Source organism: Sycon ciliatum, chromosome 3, assembly GCF_964019385.1.
Source record: "Sycon ciliatum chromosome 3, ocSycCili1.1, whole genome shotgun sequence".
Classification (NCBI taxonomy): domain Eukaryota; kingdom Metazoa; phylum Porifera; class Calcarea; order Leucosolenida; family Sycettidae; genus Sycon; species Sycon ciliatum.
The window spans coordinates 26,223,458-26,249,665 of record NC_088645.1 but is presented as its reverse complement, the minus strand read 5'-3'; the positions used below and the strand labels follow the sequence as shown (position 1 = coordinate 26,249,665).

The window sequence follows — 26,208 nt, the reverse complement described above, 5'->3', positions numbered from 1 at the left end:
TCCACACCACCACCAGTTACTTCAATCAGATCGAAAACATTGCACGACACTGACCAACGATACTGACTATCAGCTCTCGTAAGTCTTGGATGCGCCCTCCACCAGTCTTTCTGTTTGAAAGCTTCTATTATTATTATTATTATTACTTGCATGTACGCGTTGGAGTCAACCATGCAAGCATGATCCACAACTTCGCTTATGCTGAACATGATAAACAGGACTATGACAGGGGAAAAAATGAGCTAGAACGATGATAATAATAATTATGATACTTATATCATAATATATACAATGTAGCTCATGGGTATTGAAGATATGTCATTTATGAATATGTCTATAATTATGAATATTGCAGCCTGAGTGATAATGATAGTGAAAGTTTCTAAGTAATAATAAAGTTTGCACGTCCGCGTTACCACTGGCAATACAATTCCGTTCAGAAACACAACCACTGTCAACCAGCTTAGGAATTTTCGCATGTGCCAGGCCACCACCATGCCTGTGATACCAGGGTGGTAGATGCAGCACCTAACGGCGAGGTTGAGGTGGTAAGTCTCACAACCAATGCCCGACAAGGGGGCTAACCTCGTTAGCTGCATCCATGTTACCCTCACTCCGAGTAGTGAGTACACAGTTGACCGTGGGTGTCGGCGCAGTTGACTGCATGTAAAGTGGTTCGCGAATGCATCAGCGCATTTGCTAGCACAGTACACGCTTCCTGCTCCCAGCGCGGGTCTCGAACTCGGGACCTTGTGATTTGCAGGCAAGCCCACAACCACTCGGCCAAAGCGCTGGTTTGAAAGTTTATAAGTCATGGAAAGAACATAAGGAAAGGAAGGTGACCGCAACCAAGACAAGCACATGCTGAAAGTCTCAGCTGTGAATGATCTATCTTTGAATCTTTAGAGCAACGCAAGTTGTGTGGTATGTTGCTATGCGTCCTTTTAGTGTGGTTTGACCGTTTTGTCTGATGGTCTTGCCAGTATCGTTTTCAACCTACATGTACATCCGCCAATGTCTTTGGAGTCTTATTGGATATAATAGCGTAACTTGTAGGTCTTTAGTCCTGTTTTCTCCTTACATAGACCAAATACATAAGATGAAGAGAAAACTACAAGTACAAACTCAAGCTATTCCTCGCCATCATCATCCATAAGGATTATGAAATTCATGAACCAGTTCTCGGGCATTCTCTTCAAATGAATTACAAGCAACCAGACCAAATGAAAAATAGGGAGCATCACAGGGGTGATAATCATTACACCTAGGTGACGAACTAAGCGAAGACTGTATTCACAAGAGCAGATAAAGAAGAGTGAAAGAGAACAAGAGAACGTAAGAAGTGAGACAAGAAGACCACACACTGTGTAAAATAAAACACCAAATGGACTCTACATTAACTAGTTGGGTCAGGAGTGTTAGTAAACAACTAACGTGAGAGATACACACACGGAAAGCTGGGTGTGGTCCTCGAAAGAGTGCTCAATGCACAGGGGTGCAGAGCTTCATACAAAAGAAAAGAATGGGATACGGAACTTGGGTTGGCTGTGACTTAGAGCTTCACGCCTGCGGCGATTATCAGACAGCAAAGATTACAAAAATTCAACGAATGTTCTTGATATAGTGTGGTAAGGTGCTAGTGGTATCATAAAACTTAAGCGCAAATAAAGTCAAGCGGTGATTCTATGCATATACTTGCAAGATCCGCGCCAGACATCAGGTGTAATCCTGGTTTAGGTAGCTGGAGGTGTGAAGTTAGATAGGTAGAATTTGTTCTCATGTCTGCACTTGGCTACTAGCTCCGATCGCTTGTTGATGTTCACCCTTCTGTCAGCATGCATGATCTCCAGCTTCTCACGCAGACAGAGAAGTCAGCGCTTGGTGGCATTGGAGTATGCTGGGGCTTGGGCGACAACTGACCAACTGATGCTGAACCCGGCAGTCCTGCGCTTCAGGTCCCAGATCTGCTTCGACAACTCGGTACTCTTCTCCATTCGCTTATGCCTCATTGACGTCATGTGTCCGTCGTATCACTTCTTGAACGTCATTTTCGTTAGGCCGATGTACTCTTTTCTAACTTGAGATATATTTCATTTTTCTCGCTCCACATACACCGACATAACGACATGGACCCAGACACCAGAGGCAGGAGCACACAGAGTGAAGGTAGTAGGCCGCAGCCAGATGGGAACCGGAATGCAGAAGAAAACTAGGAGCAATAACAGGGGACAGACCCCAGGAGGAAGGAATTAGTACATTCATCTAACATAAATAATCCAGGACAAGCACCACTTGGGACCGTCAGATTAATTTCTCTGGACCGAACCCGCCGGAAAAAACCCTCGCGCCGACGGACGCACGAATGAGGGAAAAAACCGGGTGTATAACCCCAAGTGGCAAGATGCCAGCATAAAAACAGGCACAACATATCTACAGCCAAGAAAGAAATGGAAAAGATTGGCAGATATGAAGGGTGGGAGAGTGGGGACACTCTTGAGACACAAAAAACTGACTGAAGGAGTCAAGCAAAAAGAACAGCAACAAAAAGAGAAAACATCAGATTCCATATTCGCAAGAAAAATAATTTTGTTGCGCGAGAAATCATTTCTCGCCTCACTCGCTTCACTCGGCCGGCGAGAAACGAGAGAGCTAGGAAGCTCAGGGCCCTACGCTATGCTTTTTTGCCTTGATGACCTAGAAAAAAAAAGCATATGGATGTTATAAATTCTTTAAAAAATCCTTTTTTTTTAAGACATAACCTGGGATTCGAACCAGCACGCATGCACCCCCCGATACACTTCGCATACATACTAATTCTTCCAAGTTGTTTCACATTGTGATCTTGCATTTGAAATCCCTATTTGAATATGCATTGTGGCCAGCTTTAATTTGGTATTTGTGTGTTTGTGTGTTTGTTTGTTTGTGTCACGCCTGGCGCTATCCGTATCTGACGGCAAAAAAGCATAGGATGTTATAAATATTTCAATTCTCCTATTTTTTCAGGCATATCCTGGGATTCGACCCCGCACTATCGCCCTACATGCATTCCCCCATACACGTAGAGGATATAACCCGAGTCAGAGGGTTATACCGGCTGAATATAAATCCCGACTGCGATAGCAGGAGGGATTTATATGAGGGTACGGTATAACCCGACTACGAGGGTCATATCCTACTTATGCCAGGTACCCCTACGCATTTCCAGAACATGACAACGAACCTATTTGGAGATCTCCTACATCATGCAGTACATGAACATCTTCTGATGGTTATCAGTTGTCAATTGAAAGAATGGTCGAGCAAGGTCAGAAGGAGATTCCTCCGTGGATGTTTGGCATAAGATTTCCTTTCAGTTCCAGTGCATATTGTAGCATCTTCATGATCTTGTCTTGAGTCGTGAGCGGTGCGGAAGTCGACTGAATTGCTGCGGTGCTGGAGTTTGCCGTTGAATCAAACTACCGTCACTAGTTAGATTACAGCTTGGACTCTTTGGGAGTAAGTGTTACTATAATTATGGTACAGTGCTGATTTTCACATGCGGCATCTCATAATCAGTTTTGCTTGCAAGAAGATGCATTTGCATACACTGTTTTGTATCACATTTCAATCCAATCTATTGTAGCCTTTTCCAATCGGGTTGAAGTACATGTACACTGGTATTATAAACTTATTTACGAAGGAGACAGTCCGTTGATGATCTTCAACTCTTCGAAGTACAATGTACATTGCTGACCCATTCGGGATACTTCGTGGTTATTCGACGTTCTTTATCCTCAGATTCAGTATAATAGAATACTCTGTAGACGAATTCCAGGTCATTCTTCTTTTCCATTGTGTACTGTTCCTCGTCAGTGTGCCGTTCTGTGTGGAGTGTACACGCGCATGTGGTGTCCGTTGTGTCTGTTTATGTATGGTCCGTGCGCTGGAGTACTGCCGCCGTACAAGTTCACTGCCTTTCAGGCAGTGAACATGTACGGTCGCAGTGCCCTAGCGTACGTACCGTGCACCGGGATTTATATTCTATATAAACGGGATTTATATTCTATATAAATCCCGCGCGGGATTTATACTGGCCAATATAACCATGGCTAGACGAGCGCTGATTGGCTGAAAACAGGCCCTCCGTACCGTACCATGGTATAATTCGCATTCATACCCATTCTTCCAAGTTGCTTCACGTTGTTATCTTGCGTTTGAAAGCCCTATTTGAATATTGCGGGCAGCTGTATGTGGCCAGCCGTCTTTGATGGTACGGTACGGTAGGGGATAGGTATGGGACAGGTACGATCGAGGGTAATAGGACACCGTCTCCCGTACCGTACCGTACCATCAAACACCGCTGGCCACATACAGCTGCCCGCAATATTCAAATAGGGCTTTCAAACGCAAGATAACAACGTGAAGCAACTTGGAAGAATGGGTATGAATCCGAAGTGTATGGGGGAATGCATGTAGGGCGATAGTGCGGGTTCGAATCCCAGGATATGCCTGAAAAACAAATAGGAGAATTGAAAAATTTATAACATCCTATGCTTTTTTGCCGTCAGATACGGATAGCGCCAGGCGTGACACAAACAAACAAACACAAAAACACACAAATACCAAATTAAAGCTGTGTGGACCCTTGCTAGCGCCAGACGTTACTGAAGTAACGTCTTCTGCATAGATACGGGAATGAAACTTCTTTTGTTTACGCAAAGGTGGCTGGGTAGTTTAAACATTATAAACAGCTTCAAACACATTCAGAAGGAAGAGACCTCGAGAACGGTCTCGTCCATAGCTTGAGATTTGTAGTTTTTATTTCCCTCGTAAGTTTCCTGCCTCCAAAAAAGTTGTACTTTATATGTGACAGTATATATCCATGGGGCACAATGTGTTCAATTCGCGTTCACGATTTGTTAAGCCATCTGACAAGAGTAAGGGATTTGTAGTGATGTCTCATGACAGTTATGTACAGAAAGCGAATGTCATGTTGGAGTGTCGGGATAGTTATGAGCGCTGTGACGTGAAGGTAGAAGACCTTGACAAACACACACGCAAGAAAGTCGCTGAGATCACCCAACACAAGCTACCACAACCACTCGCCAAAGCCATTCTCCCACATAACTCACGACTGAGCCAATTCTACGGTCTACCCAAAGACCACAAGCCAGGTCTTCCGCTGCGCCCAGTTGTGTCTACGTGCGGTTCGTCAATGGATAATGTCTCCTTGTTACTGGAACGTATCCTCAATCAGTTGTTGAAGTTCGTTCCAGCACATTTGACCAGTACAAAGGAGTGTATTGACGTGTTTAGTGATGTTGGTGTTCTTCCCGATGATTGTATCATTGCCTCACTGGATGTTGTCTCGTTGTATTCTAACATACCAGTTGTCGAGAGCATTGATGTCGTCATGGAGTTCTTGGAGTTGCATCGGAAGGAAGTAGATATGTTTCACCTGTCACTGTCGGATGTTCGGGAGCTCCTGTCAGTCGTGTTATCGTCCAACTACTTCGAATTTGACGGTGTCCAGTACAGGCAGCGGAAAGGCCTGGCAATGGGCAACCATCTCGCACCCCCAATGGCAATCATTTTCATGTCGAAGCGGGAGTCGGAGGCGATGGCTATGTTTCCGTGGAAGCCTCGCTTGTATCGTCGCTACATCGATGATTGTCTGGTAGTATGGTGTCATGGTCTTGTCAAGTTGATGAAGTTCGTGCAGTACTTGAGCAGCAGACACCCAGACATACGCTTCACAGTAGAACACACCCAGCAGAATGTCTCGCACACAGTGAGCTACCTCGACTTGTCTATTTCTGTGGCGAGTGGTGTTGTGCAGTGGGAGTTGTTCGTTAAGCCCAGTCATAGTGGTGTCCATCTATGGTACGAGTCTTCATTGCCATTGGGGTGAAGCGTTCGGTTGCCCAGGAGCAGTTTCGGCGCGCAAACAGCAACGCGTCAACCGACAGGGGGAGGTAGCGGGGAGAGAAGAAGATTGAGACATTACTACGAGACAACGACTACCCACACCACGCTATTCAAGCAGCCAAGCACCATGCAAGCACACCAAGACCATCATCCACCACACAACGACAACAATCGTACACATCCATCATCAAACTGCCCTTCGTCAATGGTCGTTTGGCACGTGATGTTCGTCGTACGGTGAGGTCTTTCAGTAAGGATGTGCGTGTGGTGTTCCAGTCCGGTCGGTCACTAAGGGATATGTTGGTATCGTCATCATTGTCCCGTCCTGATTGCCCGAAGGAAGTGTATAAGAAAAGAAGAGGGAGGGGGCGACCAGTTGAATGTCGTGCATGTGATGCTGGTATGGAGAGTGGTCAATGTTTGTCTCAGGATGTTATCTACTCGATGTTATGTGCACTTTGCGCCGAGGAGTACGTTGGCGAGACCGAGCGAACTGCAAGGAAGAGATTTGAGGAGCATTGCAGAGAGGCCAAAGCGCAAGCGCTGGAGACGCCATGGGGAGAACGCTATGCAGAACACCACCCACAACAAGCAATCACATCTACACCCATCACCAATGAATCAATTCTCGCCAAGCAGTCGTCCCTTGTGAATCGTCGTATACGTGAAGCAATGTTCATTCGTGATAAACGCCCAAGTGTTAACAGGGATCGTGGCTGGAGACTGCTGGACACAGTGTGAAATTATTGTGTTAGATGCTGGTGTTGTAAATTGTGGTAGACTGTGATGTTGCGAATATATTATGATAATATTTGATATTTGATGTTTATGTGTGCTAGCTGGTTATATGGTTATATAGTGCTTAGCAAATAGTTGTCGTCATCTTTGTCTTCACACCCATGGACCCAGCTACATTGCATGCTTTGCATTCTATTCTCCATGTCACTAACACATATTCACACTTACAGACACAGCTCTCCACTTGGCTTCTTCCCTTTCTACCAACACACTTCACCATTGCTGCTGGTAACCACACTTCTCGTGCTTTCCCTTCACATCGCACTAACACATATTCACACTTACAGACACAGCTCTCCACTGGTCTCTTTCGCTCCTTCCCTGTCTACCAACACACTTCACCATTGCTGCTACCCTCCACACATACAAAGATTTCCAGCACTACCGCACCACACAGCATATATACTCGTTTCAGTTTTTGTTAGCTTTAGTTGAATGGGTTTTTTTCACCCTGAAGATGGGCCATGCCCGAAAATTTGGTGCATTCCATTTATATCTAATATTATTTGTTTTTTGGGAAGTGAAGTGAACGTATGCAGCGAAGAGACCGTAGTTGGAGAGTTTGAAGTGAGGTACCCTATAATGTGTGAATGGCTGCAAAGGAGTCTGGGAGTGCTTAGAAGCAAATAGATATATGAGCCCCAGCCAGCAGAAACCTGAACATGTGTAATTTTTTCAAAAATTATTTTTTCGCTCGAAATTGATTCTACACTATTAATCATTCAAGTTATCAAGTTTGGTGACAATCTGATAAGCCAAAGCATGGAAAATAGAGTTTGAAGTCACACAGGTCAAGATTCGGTACAGTTGGCGCAGCATCCATGCCCAGTGACTCCATGCAAGTTGATCCTACAGTTTCTGATTGTGATGTGGAACAAGTACATGTAAGTAAATAGAATGAAAGTCAGGCTTGCCCTCTTGGTGCTGCAGGCATGAGTAGTTCAGAAGTGTGACGATATTCCGTATACACCACTACCTTCTTTACAACACCAGAGTGCAAAACGATGATTGGTGGCTGGCCTTCCAAATTGTGTTCAGGGACCTCTGTGCTGGCAGTTTGAGCATTGTCCCAAAGCTTGCCATACTGATAGATGTACTGACCAATACCACTGACATCCACTCCCTTGCACACTTTCACTCAGACCATGATTTCAGCATAATTGTATTTCGATGATATGAGCGAATACTCGCGTTTCGTAGCACGTGAAGATGTTGCCCCAAAGCGTTCAGCCGGTTTGACTTTTTAGGAATCCGCTTTCTCAGCACAGGCAGCAGCCAGCTTGGCGTCGTCTGGCAAGGTAGAGTACTAATAATACTACGCTCTGTTTCGCGCCGTGAGAAGCCCTCCATCAGTGTCTGCAACATCATTGTTGTCGATGTAGAAATACGGAACGCTCAGCGGGTTGACATTCAGCTTCTCCTCGCAGTCGCTATTACTCCAGCACTGACTATCGTCGCCACCAGCATCCAGTGTCGATTTTATGAGGGCTCTTCGTTGCTATGAATATGAGACTCGCCACTGCTGGACAAACTCAGCGAGATCGCCACCAAAGAAATAATTCCGATCGCGAACTAACTTTCAGCGCCGCTTCGTACAGGGAGTCTCACGCTGACAACTCTGAACCTAAGTCCTTGTCGCGCCACCTGTTGCCATCGCTGTGTCTAAACTCAATCTCCGTTTGACGAGCTCTCACCTAGCGCTAAAATCAATTGACCAGACTCATTTGAAGAAACTTGAAACTCCTTTGACAACGAAGACACCCACTCGATCGAAAAAGAATCTTCAAAAGCAAGCTCACTGCGCGTCCCAAACTTTGACGTCACATTTTGATGATTGATATCAAGTACACAAGTGCTGGTTTTCGCTGGCTGGGGCTCATATATTGAGATTGAGATTGAGTATTGATTGAGTATATAATTATATATATATACACAATCTGCGGACAGCATGCTGTTTCGTTCTTTTTGAACTCATCAGCGCAGCACAGTGTATATATATATACACATACATGTCGAACAAGTAACGTAGTTGTGTGATGTCTGTCGCCATCATCCTATTCATAGCTATATTAAAAATATTAGCTCCTCGTAGATTAATGCGATTAATAGTATAAGTGAAGCGGACATTACAAAATGATGAATGAGAATACAAGTATCTAAAATGGTTGTTCCTAATCGATTTTCTTGAGACTATTATCAGGGAAAATCGTCTCACAATAGAGGATATACGGAGAAACAAACTACTAATAGGTTATCGGATAGTGGTCCCTGATGATAGTCTCAAGAAAATCGATTAGGAACAACCATTTTAGATACATGTATTCTCATTCATCATTTTGCAATGTCCGCTTCACTTATACTATTAATCGCATTAATAAAGTTATTGTCTCCTCGTCGCCTTTTCCTCGTTGATTATTTGTATGTTCCTATTATTGTTCTTCACATTACATTCCCATCACATTCGTTTTATTTCTTTCTCCATCATCACTCTCTCAAAACTATGTTCAGGCCATCTCAATAAAACATTCATGAGATTGCGCTTGAGCTTGTTCTGTTTATTGCAATCCCAAAAGCCCTATGCAACAATTATATTCTTTTTTACGTGTATTTGGAAAAACACATCTGCAAAAAGGATAGAATTATGAACCAGTTGTACAAGAGAAAAGTGAGAAATAAAGGCGGGATAAAAATTGAGAGGAAAGGACGAGGTGAAGTGTGTGTATGCATATGAAGTACATCTCAGAATATTGGAAAAGAAGAAACAACATTACAAGTTACTTGATGGAGAACAATCTACATTATAAGTACTACTAATAACCCTGGAAAAGTGCTCGCGCGATTAATTGCAAATTTTGTTTGGGGGTAGGCATGGGAGTGTGCTGAGCCTAGCTATGAATGAGTTGTGTGCTCCACGGAGAACAACATGAGTTGAAGACATACATTAGAATAGATAGATTAGCGTTTGAGCAGCAAGGAAAAAAGTCACGGTTGAAAGTCTATCGCTGACTTCTTTGGGAGCACGCTCCCAGAGGAACATAATACAAAGATAGAATGAGAATAAAGGAGGCGTTGGAGAGTACGTTGTGGTTATAAACACCCTGCAATCGCCACGCAAAGTGGTCATTGGCTACCCCTGCCATGTGTTGCTTAGAGTAAAACTATCAAAAAATTAATACCAAACTGAGGTATTGCAAAAAACTGATTGAGAAAATCGTTGCGACGGGGTAGAAATGCAAGAATGTATACCGAGTTTAATTGTGCTGAGGCAAAACAACAGGCAAAGAACACAGAGAAGCACACCCAACTACAGAAAATGTTGAAAATGCGCGAAATCAGTAAGTTACTGCGGGCAAACAAATTCATACTGTGGTTGCGGGGCGGATTCTACCACACCATAAGCCTCACTTTTAGTGAGGGAACTCTCCGCAATGTCAGCGTCTTCATATGCTGTATTTTGTGTCTGACCTGGAACTTCGGTATTCACCGGTTTGCTTTGTATCTTCCGATAGACTATTATAGCAACCAACGTTGTTGCTATTATCCCGAAAAACATTCCGCCGACAACACCGCCGATCACAGTCCCAAGTGTGTATGACGTCTGTGCTTGATTCTCCGCTGTAGGTGAGAGAACACAGCACATTGTACGTTCCAACATCTACAGATACTGTACGTGCATTCTTACCTCAATTTTTGTTTGCCTGAACTCAGTTCTACGATCTATGGTTTTGCATTACAAAGTATATCTTTCGAAGTGAAAAACATGTCATGGGAACTGGATGGAAGATCTGAACATGCTGCGTTCATGTTTTGTGCTCGAATTGTAGAGAACACACCTAGCAAAATGGTGATGCATACACGCCTTCCGCCAACTTATTAACCTAAAATATTACTCTATATTTCCACGATGGCCCAAGGCCAATAAGGAAGATAATATTATCACGATCGGTTTCTCGGGATGTTCACCGATATCTGACAACCACACACAATGTGGCAGTGGATGCGCTTTGCCTGATGTTGAATGTCCCCGGCTGCCTCTGTGTTTTGACTTACCGCATAGTTAAGGCCCTGCTAAAGGGTCGGATAATGCACCTGTCTCAATGCCCCCAAAGGAAGGTACACCCTCCAACCTTACCATGCGATACTTCCATCCGTGCCTATAATAAGGTCATTCGATGGCAACAAAATCTTCTTGATCTGCGCCCAATGGGACTTTTGTTCGGCTGCTCTCTATGGAACTACGAACATTCAATTGGTGGTGATTCCTGGTATAGGTTCTCCATGCTGCCCTCTTTATCACTACAACGCGTAGGGCGTTCCACTGCAGCAAAGGATTGCGGCAAACACTTGGAGTGCTCCCTTGGGTTATGGAAAGATGGACATTTTACCGAGCTCCTCGACGAGAGCGAAACGATCCAGCGCGGCTTAAAGGGCAGGACTGGTCATAGGGTTCGCTTTGATGAGGGTCGACCACGCCAGTTTGGTAAACATATGTCTGAGAGCAGAGTTACAGAAGCCGTTCAGATGCTCAGCTTGTAACCGTTCAGCACGCACAGAATGACAGTGTCAGATTCGACATTTTTCTCAGAACAAAAAATATTTTTTGTAGGTGAATTGCGCGCAGGCTGTCAGCATAATGACTGTGATACAGCGCTCGCACTCACACTGTTACGCCATCCCCATCTCCCATAGCATGGTTACTTACACGTACTTCAAGTACATGTATCTGAGAATATATCAGAACACTCTAACTGCAGCAAAAAGTGTGAACCTGCCAAATTATGCTCCAAATTTGCAACCAACATATTACGTCATTAATTGTGCGACATACTCCGCCTCAGTCTAGCTGTCACATACAGTATCCACTGAGCACTCGTTCTGTAGGCTGTCTGAGCGTACAACGCCATTAGCTGTTTCCTCACGTTTCATTCCATGTACGTCGCATCGTTACGTTGCTCTACTCCTGTCCGTCTTGGGTCACCTCCGTTGCTGGTCCTTGCTACCCACCTTGAGGCTCTTCGCTTCTGGAGATTCGTGACGCATCAGGTGGTTGGAGCTGCGGAGGTCGAACCATCCATCCTCTGCTACCAGTGTAACCGTTCAGCATGCACAGAAGAATGGTGGTGTTGGATTTGACATTGTTCTTTGAACAAAAAATGTTATTAATTTTATAGATGTATTGCGCTAACAGTCCGTAGTCTAACAGTAAGCGGCTGCATAACAGCTGTGACGCAGCACTCGCAGTCACACCGTTGCACAGCTATTGCGGGCAGGAGCAGTCTGATTCGCCAGTGGGCGGCACTGATAAAGTGGTTGGTGATATTCTGCGTCAGACAGACGCTGCGCCTGCTGTGCCCAGTCTGGATGTGTTGCTTGCAGGACTTGATAAAGTTAACAGTCCTGGCGGGCCGCGGATCGGCTGGTCGTCTAGTTTGGACTCTGGCGCATGTCGCAGAATGTGTACTTGCCATAAAGGTGCTTAGACCAACTTACATATATCTGCCATTACCTCCAGCGAGATCCAGTTGCGGTGGTCGTTGCGGAGACACGTCCACACACTTCACGTACAAACTAAGACGGGGGGAGCCCCAAGATAAAGTGAGGGCTTCATCCTACCGGCATGTGTGGATGAACAGGAAGTGTGAGTTACGAAGTCAGAAGAAAGTGTTCAACCGTCTCTGATGGGATGATTGCTACACCTTAGCTCTGTTGTTAGAGAATCGCTGGCCTCAAGCGAAGATCCTTGGCTCGAGTCCTGGTTGCGAGTCTGGTTACAGTCAATGTTTTCTTCATACTTTTCCATTTTGTGTCTTTCCCACAAAGCATTGAATACTAGTAGTTGATTTTCAATACTTGTTTTCATTTCAATACTACGGTTTTTGTCTCCTCGACGATATTTAAGAGAGCATGTCTGAGAATACCAAAGTATGTGTGCAAGTGGATCTCTCCGATTTCGCTCAAAATTTGAAGGTAGGTTCCCTTTGGGGTGTGGATCGATCGTGCAAAGCCCTTGAAAAAGTTTCTGAAGGGAACCTTGAAATTTGGATACCCCTCAGAAATGGCCGAAATATCACATTATTTATGGGTCTAGAAATGAGTCACGCCACAGCGTATACGAACAAGCTATGAACAAAACTCCATCAAGCCAACATTGCCTCACCTTAGAAGAGTTCCTAGAGCGGTACCGCTTAGCCACGCCAGGATCCCAGAAGACGAGGTCCATCACCCCCTGACGCCACAAATGATCGTCTTGAAAATAGCCAATTTACAAGCGCTGGCAAAACAGCCAGCTACGTCCTCAATTGGCCAGAACTATACACCGGCAGATAGTAGAACACCTCTTCTAGCGCTGAGGACATGTCCCCCATCTTCCTTTTGGGGTTTTCTTGAAATAAACCTTTTTGAATTTTTCCACTCGACCATGCTGAAATACGGCCAAAGTCATACCTGCGCAGGAAAGCTCGCCCCTCCGCGACGTCTCCTCAGCAATTTCTACTCCAACACTACTCCCAAGGCCGCAGAACAAAGTGTATTGTTGGCTCTGACAAGGAAAAGCAGCGGTGATCACTTGTCACTCCAAACGACAAGCTTCTCCTTGCGCCACCAATATTTTTTTGTGCGACTGTTGATGCAAAAGTGACCGAAAGCATGAGCGCAATGGACCGTATGCGTGTTAAAACAAAATGGCGTCACGATTTATTGAAAGTGGTATAGTTGGTGGTACGAGTGTTCAAACCCATTTGAGCTTCATACTGTTCGTCTTCTTTTTGACATGCTCTCTTTCCATCGTCCTTAGCTTTTGTTTGTTGAGAGCTGTTTTGGCTTTCTCCTATACCACTGGGGTATGCCAAGTGATGGTTTTGAGAGGCTGGTGATGGCTGTGAGCGAGAGTTTGCCGATCGGCGTCGTCCTCGCTATAGCGATGAAAATACTAGTTACTGCGCACCTGGCAGATATCACAACACGTCGGAGCGTCCAGGAGCAAAGGAATCTTGGGTTTTCACTGGAATCTAGTTCCTCCAGCATCGTGTAGCCCACCGGCGGTGAATGGCCGTCCAGAAAGGTCGAACCTGGTCTTCTGCAGCATCTCGCAGTCCTGCGAGGCATACTGAATACGCCTGTCATGTATTCTACAAATAAAAATCACGAAGTAGTGGACTTTATAGTGATGAGTCTATCCTGTATGCTGCAAAAGACGCAGGAAATGTGACTGGTGTCCGTACACTGGACGCCAATATCATCCCAGTCTTCTCCTGCAGGATCTGTTTGACATTGACATACCGGTATGCAGTGGGTCGACATTGGCCTGGTTTGGCAGCTATCTGCCTGGGTGGATGTAGCAGGTTTGCATAGGCGCGTCGTCCAGTCCGACATTTTCTTGTAACTGTGGAGTACCGGCAGGGTTTGAGAGGTTGCTCGTGCTGTGAACACATCTCTACTGCCTGTCTCGTCCTGGAAGTGCCGTCTCGCCGCTTCCTTGCTCTACAGTCACGCCGTTATTTCGCTTTGTTTCATGGTGCAGCTCAAAACCTGCCCAAACAACTGTGAGCTCGCAACATGGTGTGGACAAATTGCACCACTCATGCTGGTTAACTAAAACCGGGATAGTCGAGTAAGCGAGTTCACTCCCTGGGCCATGGCAAGATCTGTTCAGCGCGGGCTATTCCAACCTCCAAGTGCATAGTCACCGATCGATCCATGCGATGGTGGTTGACCTACAAAGGGCTAAGGTCTACGAGTACTACTATTGGATGCTGTCTACATGCAGTCAACAAAATCAAAGTACCTCAGTATGCCCCAGAATAGGGCATGTGCATATAGCATGACACAACAGGGGTTCTGGCGGCACCTGTCAAACAAGCAGTAGCGACTAGTGCCAGCTACCTATTGGAGGCTAGCCGCTACAGTCTGTCACTGGAGACAATTATTATGTTCACTGTTTAGACTCAGAGCACAATCAATGATGCCCAATCAATCTGCCCAATGTGTGTTCTGTTCCACCTAATTATAACGACCCATCGCATCAACCCTACTACACGCACATGTCGTCACTCTAGCATGACTTGTGTTATTATTGTTTATTTTATTCGCACGATAAATAGAGCACAATAAACGTTAACTTGACCGAAGGATAAAGGCGACTGCAGATAGAGGAACACATCGAGGTACAGGTACCGGCATGAATACAGTATCAGAGAGAAACAAACAAAAATGAGAGGTACGCAGAAAAAACTCTCGTAAGCCCAAGGGGAAGTGGTTGATGAGGGATGAATGCACTCCGGCTCCACGCTCATCTACACTGTTCGAGGAAATGCACACATACATACAATAGTATACAACATAGCAATAGCACGCACAGAACCGAACAATTTCATGTTCACACATGCAAGCACAGACCTGAACACTAGTACCAAAAGCCGATACAGACAATATCCCTGTGCACACAGACACACACACACACACACACACACACACACACACACACACACACACAATGTCCCATGTATGCGCCCGTGGCGAGAAAAGCACGCAAATCTACAAATGCACTGGATGTGAACCCACAGATTTTCTCTTATACTTGTTTCAAGTAGCAACGATAGCGGATCTGATTCTGAATGAAACACACACACAATACAATCATTGAATGCCCATCCGCAGATGATGGCAGGTCCTGAAAGAACAGGCAGTGTTCCAGTAATGGGGAACAGAACTTTGAGTGGCGAGTGAGGTATACACACGCACACACGTGCGTGCGCGGGCACACACTAAAGTATTCAGAAATAGAATCGACATTGTAGTATTCATTGGTTGGGGAATGGAAAGGGAAATAAAACATTGCTGTAGGTTATTGTTGTAAGGACACTGGGAGCACAACAGAAAGGTAAGCAACTTGCTTTGAAGCAAAGAAAGTTATTATTCCACGGATCTCAGAAGGAAGGAACGTTCCAGAATGCTGCACTGGCAACAGGCGGCCTGCATGTGCGCGGCCCCTGCAGTCGGTCCAGCTGCCGGCCTTGCAGTGCTGAAAAGAATGTGCAGTACAGCATGTCACATAGTATCGCAGCCTGGACAAATAGGCGCTGGGAAGTCCTAGTTATGTGCTCACCTACACCACGATGCACCAATCTTCTGAGCTACTTTGGCAATAACTTTGTCCACTTGAGACCCCCATGGGCTGAGCCAGTTGTTGAGGGCTGCACCAAGTTGGACGGCAATGACCGCTGATGGCAAGGCAATCCATGACACACAGTCACTAGGGCATCGTCTACATGGCGCTGAGGCTGGATCGATAAAATCAACCTTTAGGCTGTCGCGGGGTTGACAACGAGGCCGCTGTCTCGAAGCTAGTCAGTCAGCCTGGTCACCGCCATTGACGAACCAGTCGCCACCGCCAGCAGTGGCGGTAGGTTGTGACAAGTGTGGTGCAATATTGTCAGCAAATTCAGTACTTAGGATAAGATGAGTGACAAAGGGAACGTTGTGTTTGATAATATTGAAGTGAACAGGGATGATCACAAACCCTGCGCGTACTCCACCTTGAGTTACAAGAAAATTCCGGACTGGACGACGAGCAAACGCCAACCTGCTACATCCAACCAGGCAGATACTATTACGATAGCTGCCAAACCAGGTCAATGCCGACCTACTGCATAGTGTCAATGTCAAACAGATCCTGCAGGAGAAGACTGGGGTGTTGGCGTCCAGTCACTGAGTTTACAGACACCAGTCACATTTCCTGCGCCTTTTGCAGCATACAGGATAGACTCATCACTATAAAGTCCACTACTTCGTGATTTTTTTTTGTAGAATACATGACAGGCGTATTCAGTATGCCTCGCAGGACTGCGAGATGCTGCAGAAGACCAGGTTCGACCTTTCTGGACGGCCATTCACCGCCGGTGGGCTACACGATGCTGGAGGAACTAGATTCCAGTGAAAACCCAAGATTCCTTTGCTCCTGGACGCTCCGACGTGTTGTGATATCTGCCAGGTGCGCAGTAACTAGTATTTTCATCGCTATAGCGAGGACGACGCCGATCGGCAAACTCTCGCTCACAGCCATCACCAGCCTCTCAAAACCATCACTTGGCATACCCAAGAGGTATAGGAGAAAGCCAAAACAGCTCTCAACAAACAAAAGCTAAGGACGATGGAAAGAGAGCATGTCAAAAAGAAGACGAACAGTATGAAGTTCAGATGGTTTTGAACACTCGTACCACCAACTATACCACTTTCAATAAATCGTGACGCCATTTTGTTTTAACATGAATATCGCGGATTCTTGAATTTTACTACAAGAGGGACGGTGAAATCACGTGCCTTGTGACGCAAGAATTCCAAGTCGCGTGGATCATGTCTCACGCGATTTCAGAGTCACCTTCGTCATGTGCGCTTGTTACTCGCCTTGAACGCCCGTTGGTCTGGAAGTGATCACACTTGTGTTGTTACTGCGCTCAAGAACACGATGACCGTGTAGTAGGCCAACGAATCGGGACTTTCCCTGACCATGTAAGTCGAAGACCAGTGAAATGATGATGAAATCATATTCTTTATGACGTAAGAAATCTCTCATGCAGTTCACGCGACAAGTTCGTGCAGCCAGTGCTGCTCGCGTGCCAGTCAACACAAAGCGACCGAGCTTGCAGCTTTTGTCGAGCATCGACATGAAAACAAGGGACTTTTACCGTTGGACTATGTTCGGATTGCAGGAGGTAAGTGTGAAAGATGAATAACTCTCCATGCTGTACGTGGGGCATATTTCAACGGCTTGCTGCTATTGCAACACTCCTAGGACAGTTTGTGAGGGTTTTCAGTAGATCAAGCAGGAAATACAGTTCATCTTACCTCGCGGCCATCATGGTCTGTTCCGAGTAGCGTTCCAGTCACGTTCGCGATCGATGGCCGCGTGTCGTGATATGGAAGCGTCATCCTACGTCACAGAGCACGCGATCTCATCGTGCATCTTGCAATAAAATTCAAAAACTGCGCTCAGGCCTTCAGTCACTTTTGCATCAACAGTCGCACAAAAAATTATTGGTGGCGCAAGGAGAAGCTTGTCGTTTGGAGTGACAAGTGATCACCGCTGCTTTTCCTTGTCAGAGCCAACAATACACTTTGTTCTGCGGCCTTGGGAGTAGTGTTGGAGTAGAAAATGCTTAGGAGACGTCGCGGAGGGGCGAGCTTTCCTGCGCAGGTATGACTTTGGCCGTATTTCAGCATGGTCGAGTGGAAAAATTCAAAAAAGTTTATTTCAAGAAAACCCCAAAAGGAAGATGGGGGACATGTCCTCAGCGCTAGAAGAGGTGTTCTACTATCTGCCGGTGTATAGTTCTGGCCAATTGAGGACGTAGCTGGCTGTTTTGCCAGGGTTGTAAATTGGCTATTTTCAAGACGATCATTTGTGGCGTCAGGGGGTGATGGACCTCGTCTTCTGGGATCCTGGCGTGGCTAAGCGGTACCGCTCCAGGAACTCTTCTAAGGTGAGGCAATGTTGGCTTGATGGAGTTTTGTTCATAGCTTGTTCGTATGCGCTGTGGCGTGACTCATTTCTAGATCCATAAAAATGTGATATTTCGGCCATTCCTGAGGGGTATCCAAATTTCAAGGTTACCTTCAGAAACTTTTTCAAGGGCTTTGCACGATCGATCCACACCCCAAATACCTGCAAATTTTGAGCGAAATCGGAGAGATCCACTTGCACACATACTTTGGTATTCTCATACATGCTCTCTTAAAAATAATTGAGTATTACTTTTACAACTTGCTATCCTCAACTCATTTGAGATTGTACATACCGCTAGTTGTCGTGGAGGATTCACGTGTTGATCCAATTGTTGATCCCGTTGTTGATCGTGGTGTTGAACTGACTGAAAAATTAAAAACGACCATGTACAGTAATACACGACAATGGCATAAACATTAGATCTTCAGAGAAATAATCACCGTCCACAACACAGCCAGAGAGACTAACAGGTCCACCATTGGTTTTAAAGTTGTTCCTAAGTCCTTCAGTACGCATGTCCATGAATTTGCCTTCCGAACCATCAACAAATTTACTGGCCAGTCAAAGTCGTATCAAAAACCACAGGCATTGCTTCACCACCTCAGCAATACGTCAGGCGAAGTCGTGACTGACGTTCTGCAAGCGTCGTATGGTCTCGTCGGGTCAAAATGAAAAACCTACTACTACTGTATTTGACGGACCTATTGAAGATGGCGCAAAGAATTATGACTTCTCCTGGACCAGGAAATCTGCCATTGACCAGAGGAAGGATTTGATCTGCTGTTCGGATTTTAGCGTTAGACGCCAACCTTGCAGTCAAGATCAGGATGGATACGTCGCCTCAGCAGCCCACAGTTCTATGTCACACCCAGCAGCCTTCCTTTCACTATACCGCTGGCTGAATTTCAATTATCGAGGTTTGTGAAGTATTTGTCTTGTGCCGCTAGCAATCTTCAGATGTGACGTTAGACGTTCGTGATGATTTGTTGGCTTTCACTTGGCGTCTACTTTTCACCTATCTTTGTCACTACCTCAGTACCATTTGTGACGTGTAAACTAGCGCAACCTATTCCTGTGTACCTCTCCGTCTCATTGTGAATGATTTAGCACTTGGGATAGTTGTGTCTGGTAGGGTTCTGAACACCTCCATTCTGCACTATTCCTTTTGTGTTGATATGTCACATATGTGAGTTAGTTGAGTGTTTACACCTCAGTGCGCCAATATCTTTTCTATAAAATAGCATTATTCAGCTAAACCCCTTCATTCAACAACTGCTTCTCCTCTGATGAGTTCCCCGTTATTATCTCTATGGAACGAAACAAGACTTGTCAGGAGTACTACTACTTGCTTTCGTGGAGTGTGGCTGGTGAACTGTTCGTGCTGTGATCTGCAAGCGTCGTATGGTCTCGTCGGGTCAAAATGAAAAACCTACTACTACATGCCTTATGACTCGTACCGTTCGCTGTTGAACAGACTGCAGCACGTGTCGTACGAATCGTACAAGATTTAGCCGCTCACCCCAGCCGTCCCGACAGCCCCTTACGTCCTGTAACGTCAGCGCTGCGTCGAATGAGCACTGCGCTTAAGAGAAATTTGTCAAGGACCAACTGGACAAGTACCTCAACGACAAAAGCTCCCTACCACGCAATTTGCATGCAGCTCCGGTCACTGGACGGAGGATGCCCTTGTGCGAGCACTGGACCGATGGAAGGACGCAACGTTCCAGAGGAGAACTACTGGCATTGTCATGATTGATATTTTGACCGAGTCCAACATCAGTGCCTCATCACAGAACTGCATTCACTGGGGCATTTTTATGGTATGATCTTAGACTGTTTCACAAGCTACTTGTTGGGCAGTCGCCAACGGATAAAAGTAGGCAGAAGGCTGTCTCATGAAGTGTCCAGAAACAGAGGTGTGCCACAAGCAATTGTCATCGGTCCGCTTCGGTGTGTTTTGTACACTCACGCTATAAATGAAGTTCTTCCCGCCATTATCCATCAGGAGTTTGCTGACGACATCGTCATTGACTTTCCATCCTCAGAACCATTGTTCCTTGTTCAGAGGCTCTTGAAAAGCATCACAAAGCTCGATAAATCGCCGGAGGAACTCGGGGTCTTCCTTGACAAGAGAAAAATCCGAATCATGTTCGTAAAGCCACGAGCGCAGCCAATGCCGTTTTGTCTCGTCCGCTATAATGGGGATAAAATTTGCTACGGTGGCCTCAGCAAGTTACCTTGGTGTTCCCATCGATGACGACCTGAACTGGCGTTCCCATATCCCGTAGATACTCTCGGAAGGCAGCGAGCCGGCAGGCGCGGCGTGGGGATACGCTGAGTCTTCAAGCTCGCGGATGTGGCACGGGTGCTACGCCGCATACTCCTTCTACCCCTCTCTCACTGCTCCGCGCAGTCTTGTGATTGCATAATCCCGTTGCCACCCAGCTCCTGCGCAAGACACTTCGGTTATCCAACATTGAACAGCTCTGCCGTCAGAAAGTCATTGTATTCGTCTTCCGTTGTTCTCACTATACTGGCAAGATACTGGCGCAAAGTGTGAACACTCAACTACCTCACATACGTGATAAATCAAAACAAAGGGCATAGTACAGAATGGAGGTGCAGAATGAACCCTACACGAAACAACTATCAAAATTTGCAAAGTCAATCAGAATGAGAAGAAGAGTATAGATGCTAACCCTGCATTGCAGATCTGGATGGATACGTTGCTTCAGAATCCCACACTTCTCAACTATGCCACACCCCAGCAGCCTTCCTTTCACCTACCACTGGATGAATATTCAATGTTCGAGGTTCGTGAAGTATTTGCCTCTTGTACTTAGCATTTTTCAGATAATGAAGTTGGATGTCCATGATGATTTGTTGGCTTTCACATGGTGTATACCTTTCACCTATATTTTTCCCCAACCAGTACTCTTTGTGACGTGTAATCAAGCGCAACCTACTTCTGTATGCCTCTCCCTCTCATTGTGATAGTTGTGTCGTGTAGGCTTTATAACACCTCTATTCTGCATTATAATTTGTTTTGATTTGTCACACATGTGAGTTAGTTGAGCGTTGACAATCAACGTGGCACGTAGCAGTGGGTTCAAATTCTGCGATTGGCGGTAATGTCGAACACACGGTGCAGAGGAAGAGAGGTGGATCACTATTCCAACCGAAAGTGGCTTCCCCATCATTGCCCTTGCCGCCACTGGAACCACCACCAGTGGAGTTGGGGTGGAGTCGTCAAAAGCCACAGTACCACCAATCACAAAACTGAACCCATTTCTTTGGCACAATATCCTGTTGTCCGGGCACCGCGACTCACTGCAGCGCTTGAGCCGTTCGAAAAGAGACCTTGGAGGTCTCCTGCGAATTACTCAATGGAGATTTATTCAAGGAATGGGCAAAGCCCGGGCAGAGCAGCGAAGGGAAACATAAACCAGGAGCAAAGCGAAACACAATTTGGAGGCGCTGATAAGCTACAAACAGAGACCCGTGGAAGACGTATCAGGGAGACTGACTGGCAGTGAAGATGCGTTGGATGACGATGCGGCGGATGACGGCGAAGCCGATGACGATGAGGCGGCTGGTGATGGCGATTGAACAGACGTTGGGGAGCCAGGCGGAAGGGAAGGTGATGGAGCTGATAAGGGTGAAGTTCGTAAGAAGTCAGCTGTGTACTTGCATTTGTTATCACGTCTCGATTGTGTGAGTGTGTATAGTGATTCCTATTTCTCCGTAAACTGTCATGTCCGATATTTACAGCAGCTGGAGGGCCTGGAAGCTATTCGTATTCGGACGCAAAAGCCTGATCTTTGTAAGCAAGAAGAGCATGTTGTAGCACTTGGGTTTTTTCGTGAGTCTACACCCCTTGTTTATGATTTGTTTCTGCACTTTCGAGGCCCATTTTTCCTGCTCACTTGTCACACTTACATTTTTTCTTTTTTGTAGGTCTCACTTTTGTAGTACTTACGTGTCATGTGTAAGACTCACTTGGATTTTTAATCTTTGCTTTTTGGCTTGATCACTTTAGTTGCTACCAGGTTAGGCCTCTTTTTTCTGTGCCGCGCTGATGAGTTCTCAAGGAGGAAGCAGTTCTGTCCGCATACTGAGTATTTGAATATTAAATTTTATTATTTAAAGGATTTCCCAAAGGCATATCCCGTAATCCATTATCTCTCAGCCTCTATCAGGTTGGACACATATTTTTCTGTGTTGGGCTGACGAGTTCAGAAAGGATGCGACAGTGCCGTTCGCAGATTGATTCATTCTAACATCTAGAAAGCTAGGGCTATCGTTCTTGTCTAATTATTTCTGCCATTTTGCACGACACTGACCAACGGTACTGACGTTCTACACCTAACTGGCAATCAGCTCTAGCACATCTCGGAAGGTTCTAAGTTATAGAAATAATATAAGGAGGTGAAGGTGAGCGCAACCAAGATAAGCACGGGCTGAAAATATCAGCTGTGAAGGACGTTGGCGGATGTTCAGGTACGTCGATGACGATACTGGCAAGACCTTTGGACAACACGGTCAAACCACGATTCAAGGACGGATAGCAACTTTACACAGAACTGGTGTGGCGCAAAGATGCTAAGATCAATTAAAGGGAAAGGTATGCGAACAGGAATCATGCAAAACTGAACGCCTGAATAATATCTTGGTACTTGGTTGCTTGGTCCTTTTTCTTTTCTAGAAATTTATCTTTGGCTCTCCATCCGAGTCAATTCATGCACACCTGATGAGCCATCCTTATCTGTACGGGGAAACAATCATCGTGTGCTGCATGTTGTTTCTGCTTATTGTCCTTCTAAATTGTCATAGTCAACGTACAGTACTGTTTTATTGAGGCGTTCGGTTTTCCTTGGTCCTTTTTTCTTCCTATAAATTCATCCTTGGCGCTCCATCAGAGTCCATAGTGTGTTTTCAAAATGAGTCGGTGCATTCAGTGCAAGTGCAGGGTAAGACAGCAAAAAGAATAGAACGTACCCATGGTAGTGGCTGGATCCGTAGGAATAATTGCAAAAAATAACGGAGACAGATGCACACACACAGATACCAGCACACAAAGCACATGCGTTATAGACTGAAAGACATAATAATGCTATGTCTTTCTGTTTCATATAATTATTACAGGGTGCGACATATCTCTCGGTCAATGTATAAAATGTTTATATCACCTCCACCACTACACTGCGCTCTCAGCCGACTAGACCCTCCTGCACACAACCATCACCACTGCAAGGACATTTCTATTGACGGTATTAATAACGTTTATTTCTTCACACACTTGTTACCTAATACATGGCACATCAATGAAGGTTAATCGAAGTGGATGTTGGGTGATTAGAATATACATGACCAAACTGCTATGACAGGGTGTTTCACATACAAAGCTGAACATTAGAGTGTTATGCCCCAGGGGCTGCTGTGGCTATCCACGTCGCGGGTCGTGGGGTGAGTTTTCAGGCTTTCATGTCGATTTCACAAGTGCACTACACAGACTCTTACTTGCTACACAGTACACTGATTCTGGCATATTATTTCTGCATTGAAAGTGATTTTCCTAAGGGTGTGCAGACTCAAAATCCTTTTTTTATTTTTGGGCCAGGCCTTCAGGAATATTGATAGTATTAGTGATAGATTTTCCGCGCTGAATTTCTGACGCTGCATGCATGTCCCATGCGCGTCAACAGTACTTCACACTTTCCCTTTCCCGCAGTACCACCTCAGCTATGCCTAACCTTGGCAAGATGGTAGTGTAGTCCATGTTCCATTAGCTTGGCAAGTCACTGAAGACGGCTTTGAGATAGTATGGAAACCAAGCGTACATGATACAGTAATGCCACTACCAGTAGTACTCCTGGGTATAGTCATCACTGTTGTAGAGTTTAACTCTGGACAATGTGTTGCTGTGCATAGAACCAATATACCAAAGAAAACAGATCATGCATACCGACATACCAAATAACAAGCGAATTCCAATATCAACAGAGTTATCTTTTGGCAGAGGCCATGGTCAATAAACGGATATTGCTCCAAATTCTCATGATCTTGTTACAACGCAGAGGTATGTAGCTCTCGCGTTATGTATTTATGAAAGTAAGACAGCTGAAACGGGCGGTGTTCAGTCGAATGGATTCCCGGCTATTTAGGCTCTACATGATTGGTATCAATTCCCAGTGGTACAGCTGTGTTCAGTGACGAATTGGAGTAATAATCTACTTCTTAGAATGCCATGAAGCAATTGGCTCGCGCCACTGCACAATAACGTTGATATTGACATTAGTGATCACCAGCGTTCTGCATCCATCATAGCACATGCTATAGCATATCTTTTGAAACGCAAGAATCGGGTTTGTGCTATAAGAGGGCAAGGCACTTACAGTGCCATTAAAAAAGGTGAGAAATAACACCTGTAACGAAGCGACACTAAGAACTACTTTAAGTAGTAACACAGAAGACCAAGTGTGTGAACAAAGCCGAAACAAAATAAGCGCTAACTGTCACAGGATAAATCTAAAACATCAACAACATGGATAAGTGAGAAAATCTCTGCCCAGGGCTGGCCAAACAAACCACGTTATACTACTTGAACAATTTTAAATGAAGGAACTTACGTTGACATTTGCCCATGGTCCATTGGAGGTTTTGTCCACAAATACAGTTGACCGCTGCTGTTCCCGCTACATGATGACAATCCACCACATTAGTGTCATTGCAATTCAAGAGGCACCCTGGAGAGAAGAAATGGTATTATAATAATAACGTTCGACCTTGTGATGATGGACATTGGCTTCAGGTGACATCCTCCATCGAATTTTGAGGCCCCGCCATAACTTGAGACCTTGTTTGTCCCGAGCAATACTCTAACCATCTAACCCATGGGACAAGGCCGAACCTAGAAGTCGCAGACAGGCTTTGACTAAAAGGGCCAAATGTGAATGTTTGTTTGTTTGGAACTGACACTGGATATTCCTTAAATATTTTGGTTTTCCTTGCGTAACTGGTGAACTTCGAGGTAAAGACTTACTTTCACATAAAGGTTGCCTTGGTTGCCACCTTCCATTGCCCTGGCATGTAGACTGGGTGACTTCCATTCTATTGTTAGACAGAAAACCTGTTATGCATTCGATAGATACTGTGGTACCTGGTAGTGTGTTGAAACTGGCAACAGGTTTGTAATTGAACTTGGTGTCAGTGAGAGTAGGACATTGCGCTGGGAACAAAGAGACCACATTCAATGCAGTTACTCACAATAAGGCAACACCACACAACTAAAACCATTGCTATGACGGTCCATGGAGATAGAAGCGGACAATATTTTGGTAATTACACGGAACATGGGTATACCTTGACCTACTGCACCTGTCCATGATCTGTTGAAAACAAATTATTCGCAGGTTTCAATAGGACAAGAATAGGTGACAATTTGATGAAACCTGGAAAACGAATAACAACCGGTGTTAACATGGCAGGAAAACAACAACTTTTGGAATGGGAGAGCATGCATGGTTTTGCAAGAAGCGTGCTCGGTGTGCGTGGGTAATTGTCATGGAGAGATGACCATTAGTACATTCATCCTAAGGATAGGTTACTGCATGGCTGGGAAGACATTGTGGCTTGTTCAGTTATCCGAAATGTTATCCCAAGTTATGTACGTCAAAGTAGAAGGTGATGGAAGGTGAGGATTCCCAATAGCTTCAGTTGCAATCCCAGCAACCCAACAGCAGCAAACATTAGCAGCTAGTGAAGTGCCAAAGGTTCAGTTCATCCCTGGATGAATCCCTTTTGGCCACGCGCGTACGTGGCACAGGTGATAAAAAAATGTCCAGGTGTTGTGCATTTCCGATAGCACTCTCAACCGTGTCAATTACTAGCTCTATACTCAACATACAATACGTGTGCACATCAGTGCAGTGCATTGTGATCTGCATGCATATTCGACATGTACATTTGACTTCATTGTCAAATATCTTCAAAATGTACCCTTG

The 26,208-nt window shown here is 45.3% G+C and overlaps 1 protein-coding gene and 1 long non-coding RNA gene across 2 annotated transcripts; one reads left to right on the top strand and one right to left on the bottom strand.

The window, feature by feature from the left end:
• Positions 1-4,933: 4,933 nt before the first annotated feature.
• Positions 4,934-5,890, top strand: LOC135812955 (uncharacterized). Its single transcript, XM_065326174.1, has one exon. It carries the CDS (start codon positions 4,934-4,936, stop codon positions 5,888-5,890), a length of 957 nt encoding a protein of 318 aa, XP_065182246.1.
• An 18,074-nt stretch (positions 5,891-23,964) lies between these two features.
• On the bottom strand, positions 23,965-25,429 carry LOC135812608 (uncharacterized). The gene is made up of 3 exons (XR_010552868.1): positions 25,248-25,429; positions 24,835-24,951; positions 23,965-24,126 (listed from the first exon to the last, which is right to left on the bottom strand). It is a non-coding gene; the product is annotated as an uncharacterized LOC135812608 (long non-coding RNA).
• Positions 25,430-26,208: the final 779 nt, after the last annotated feature.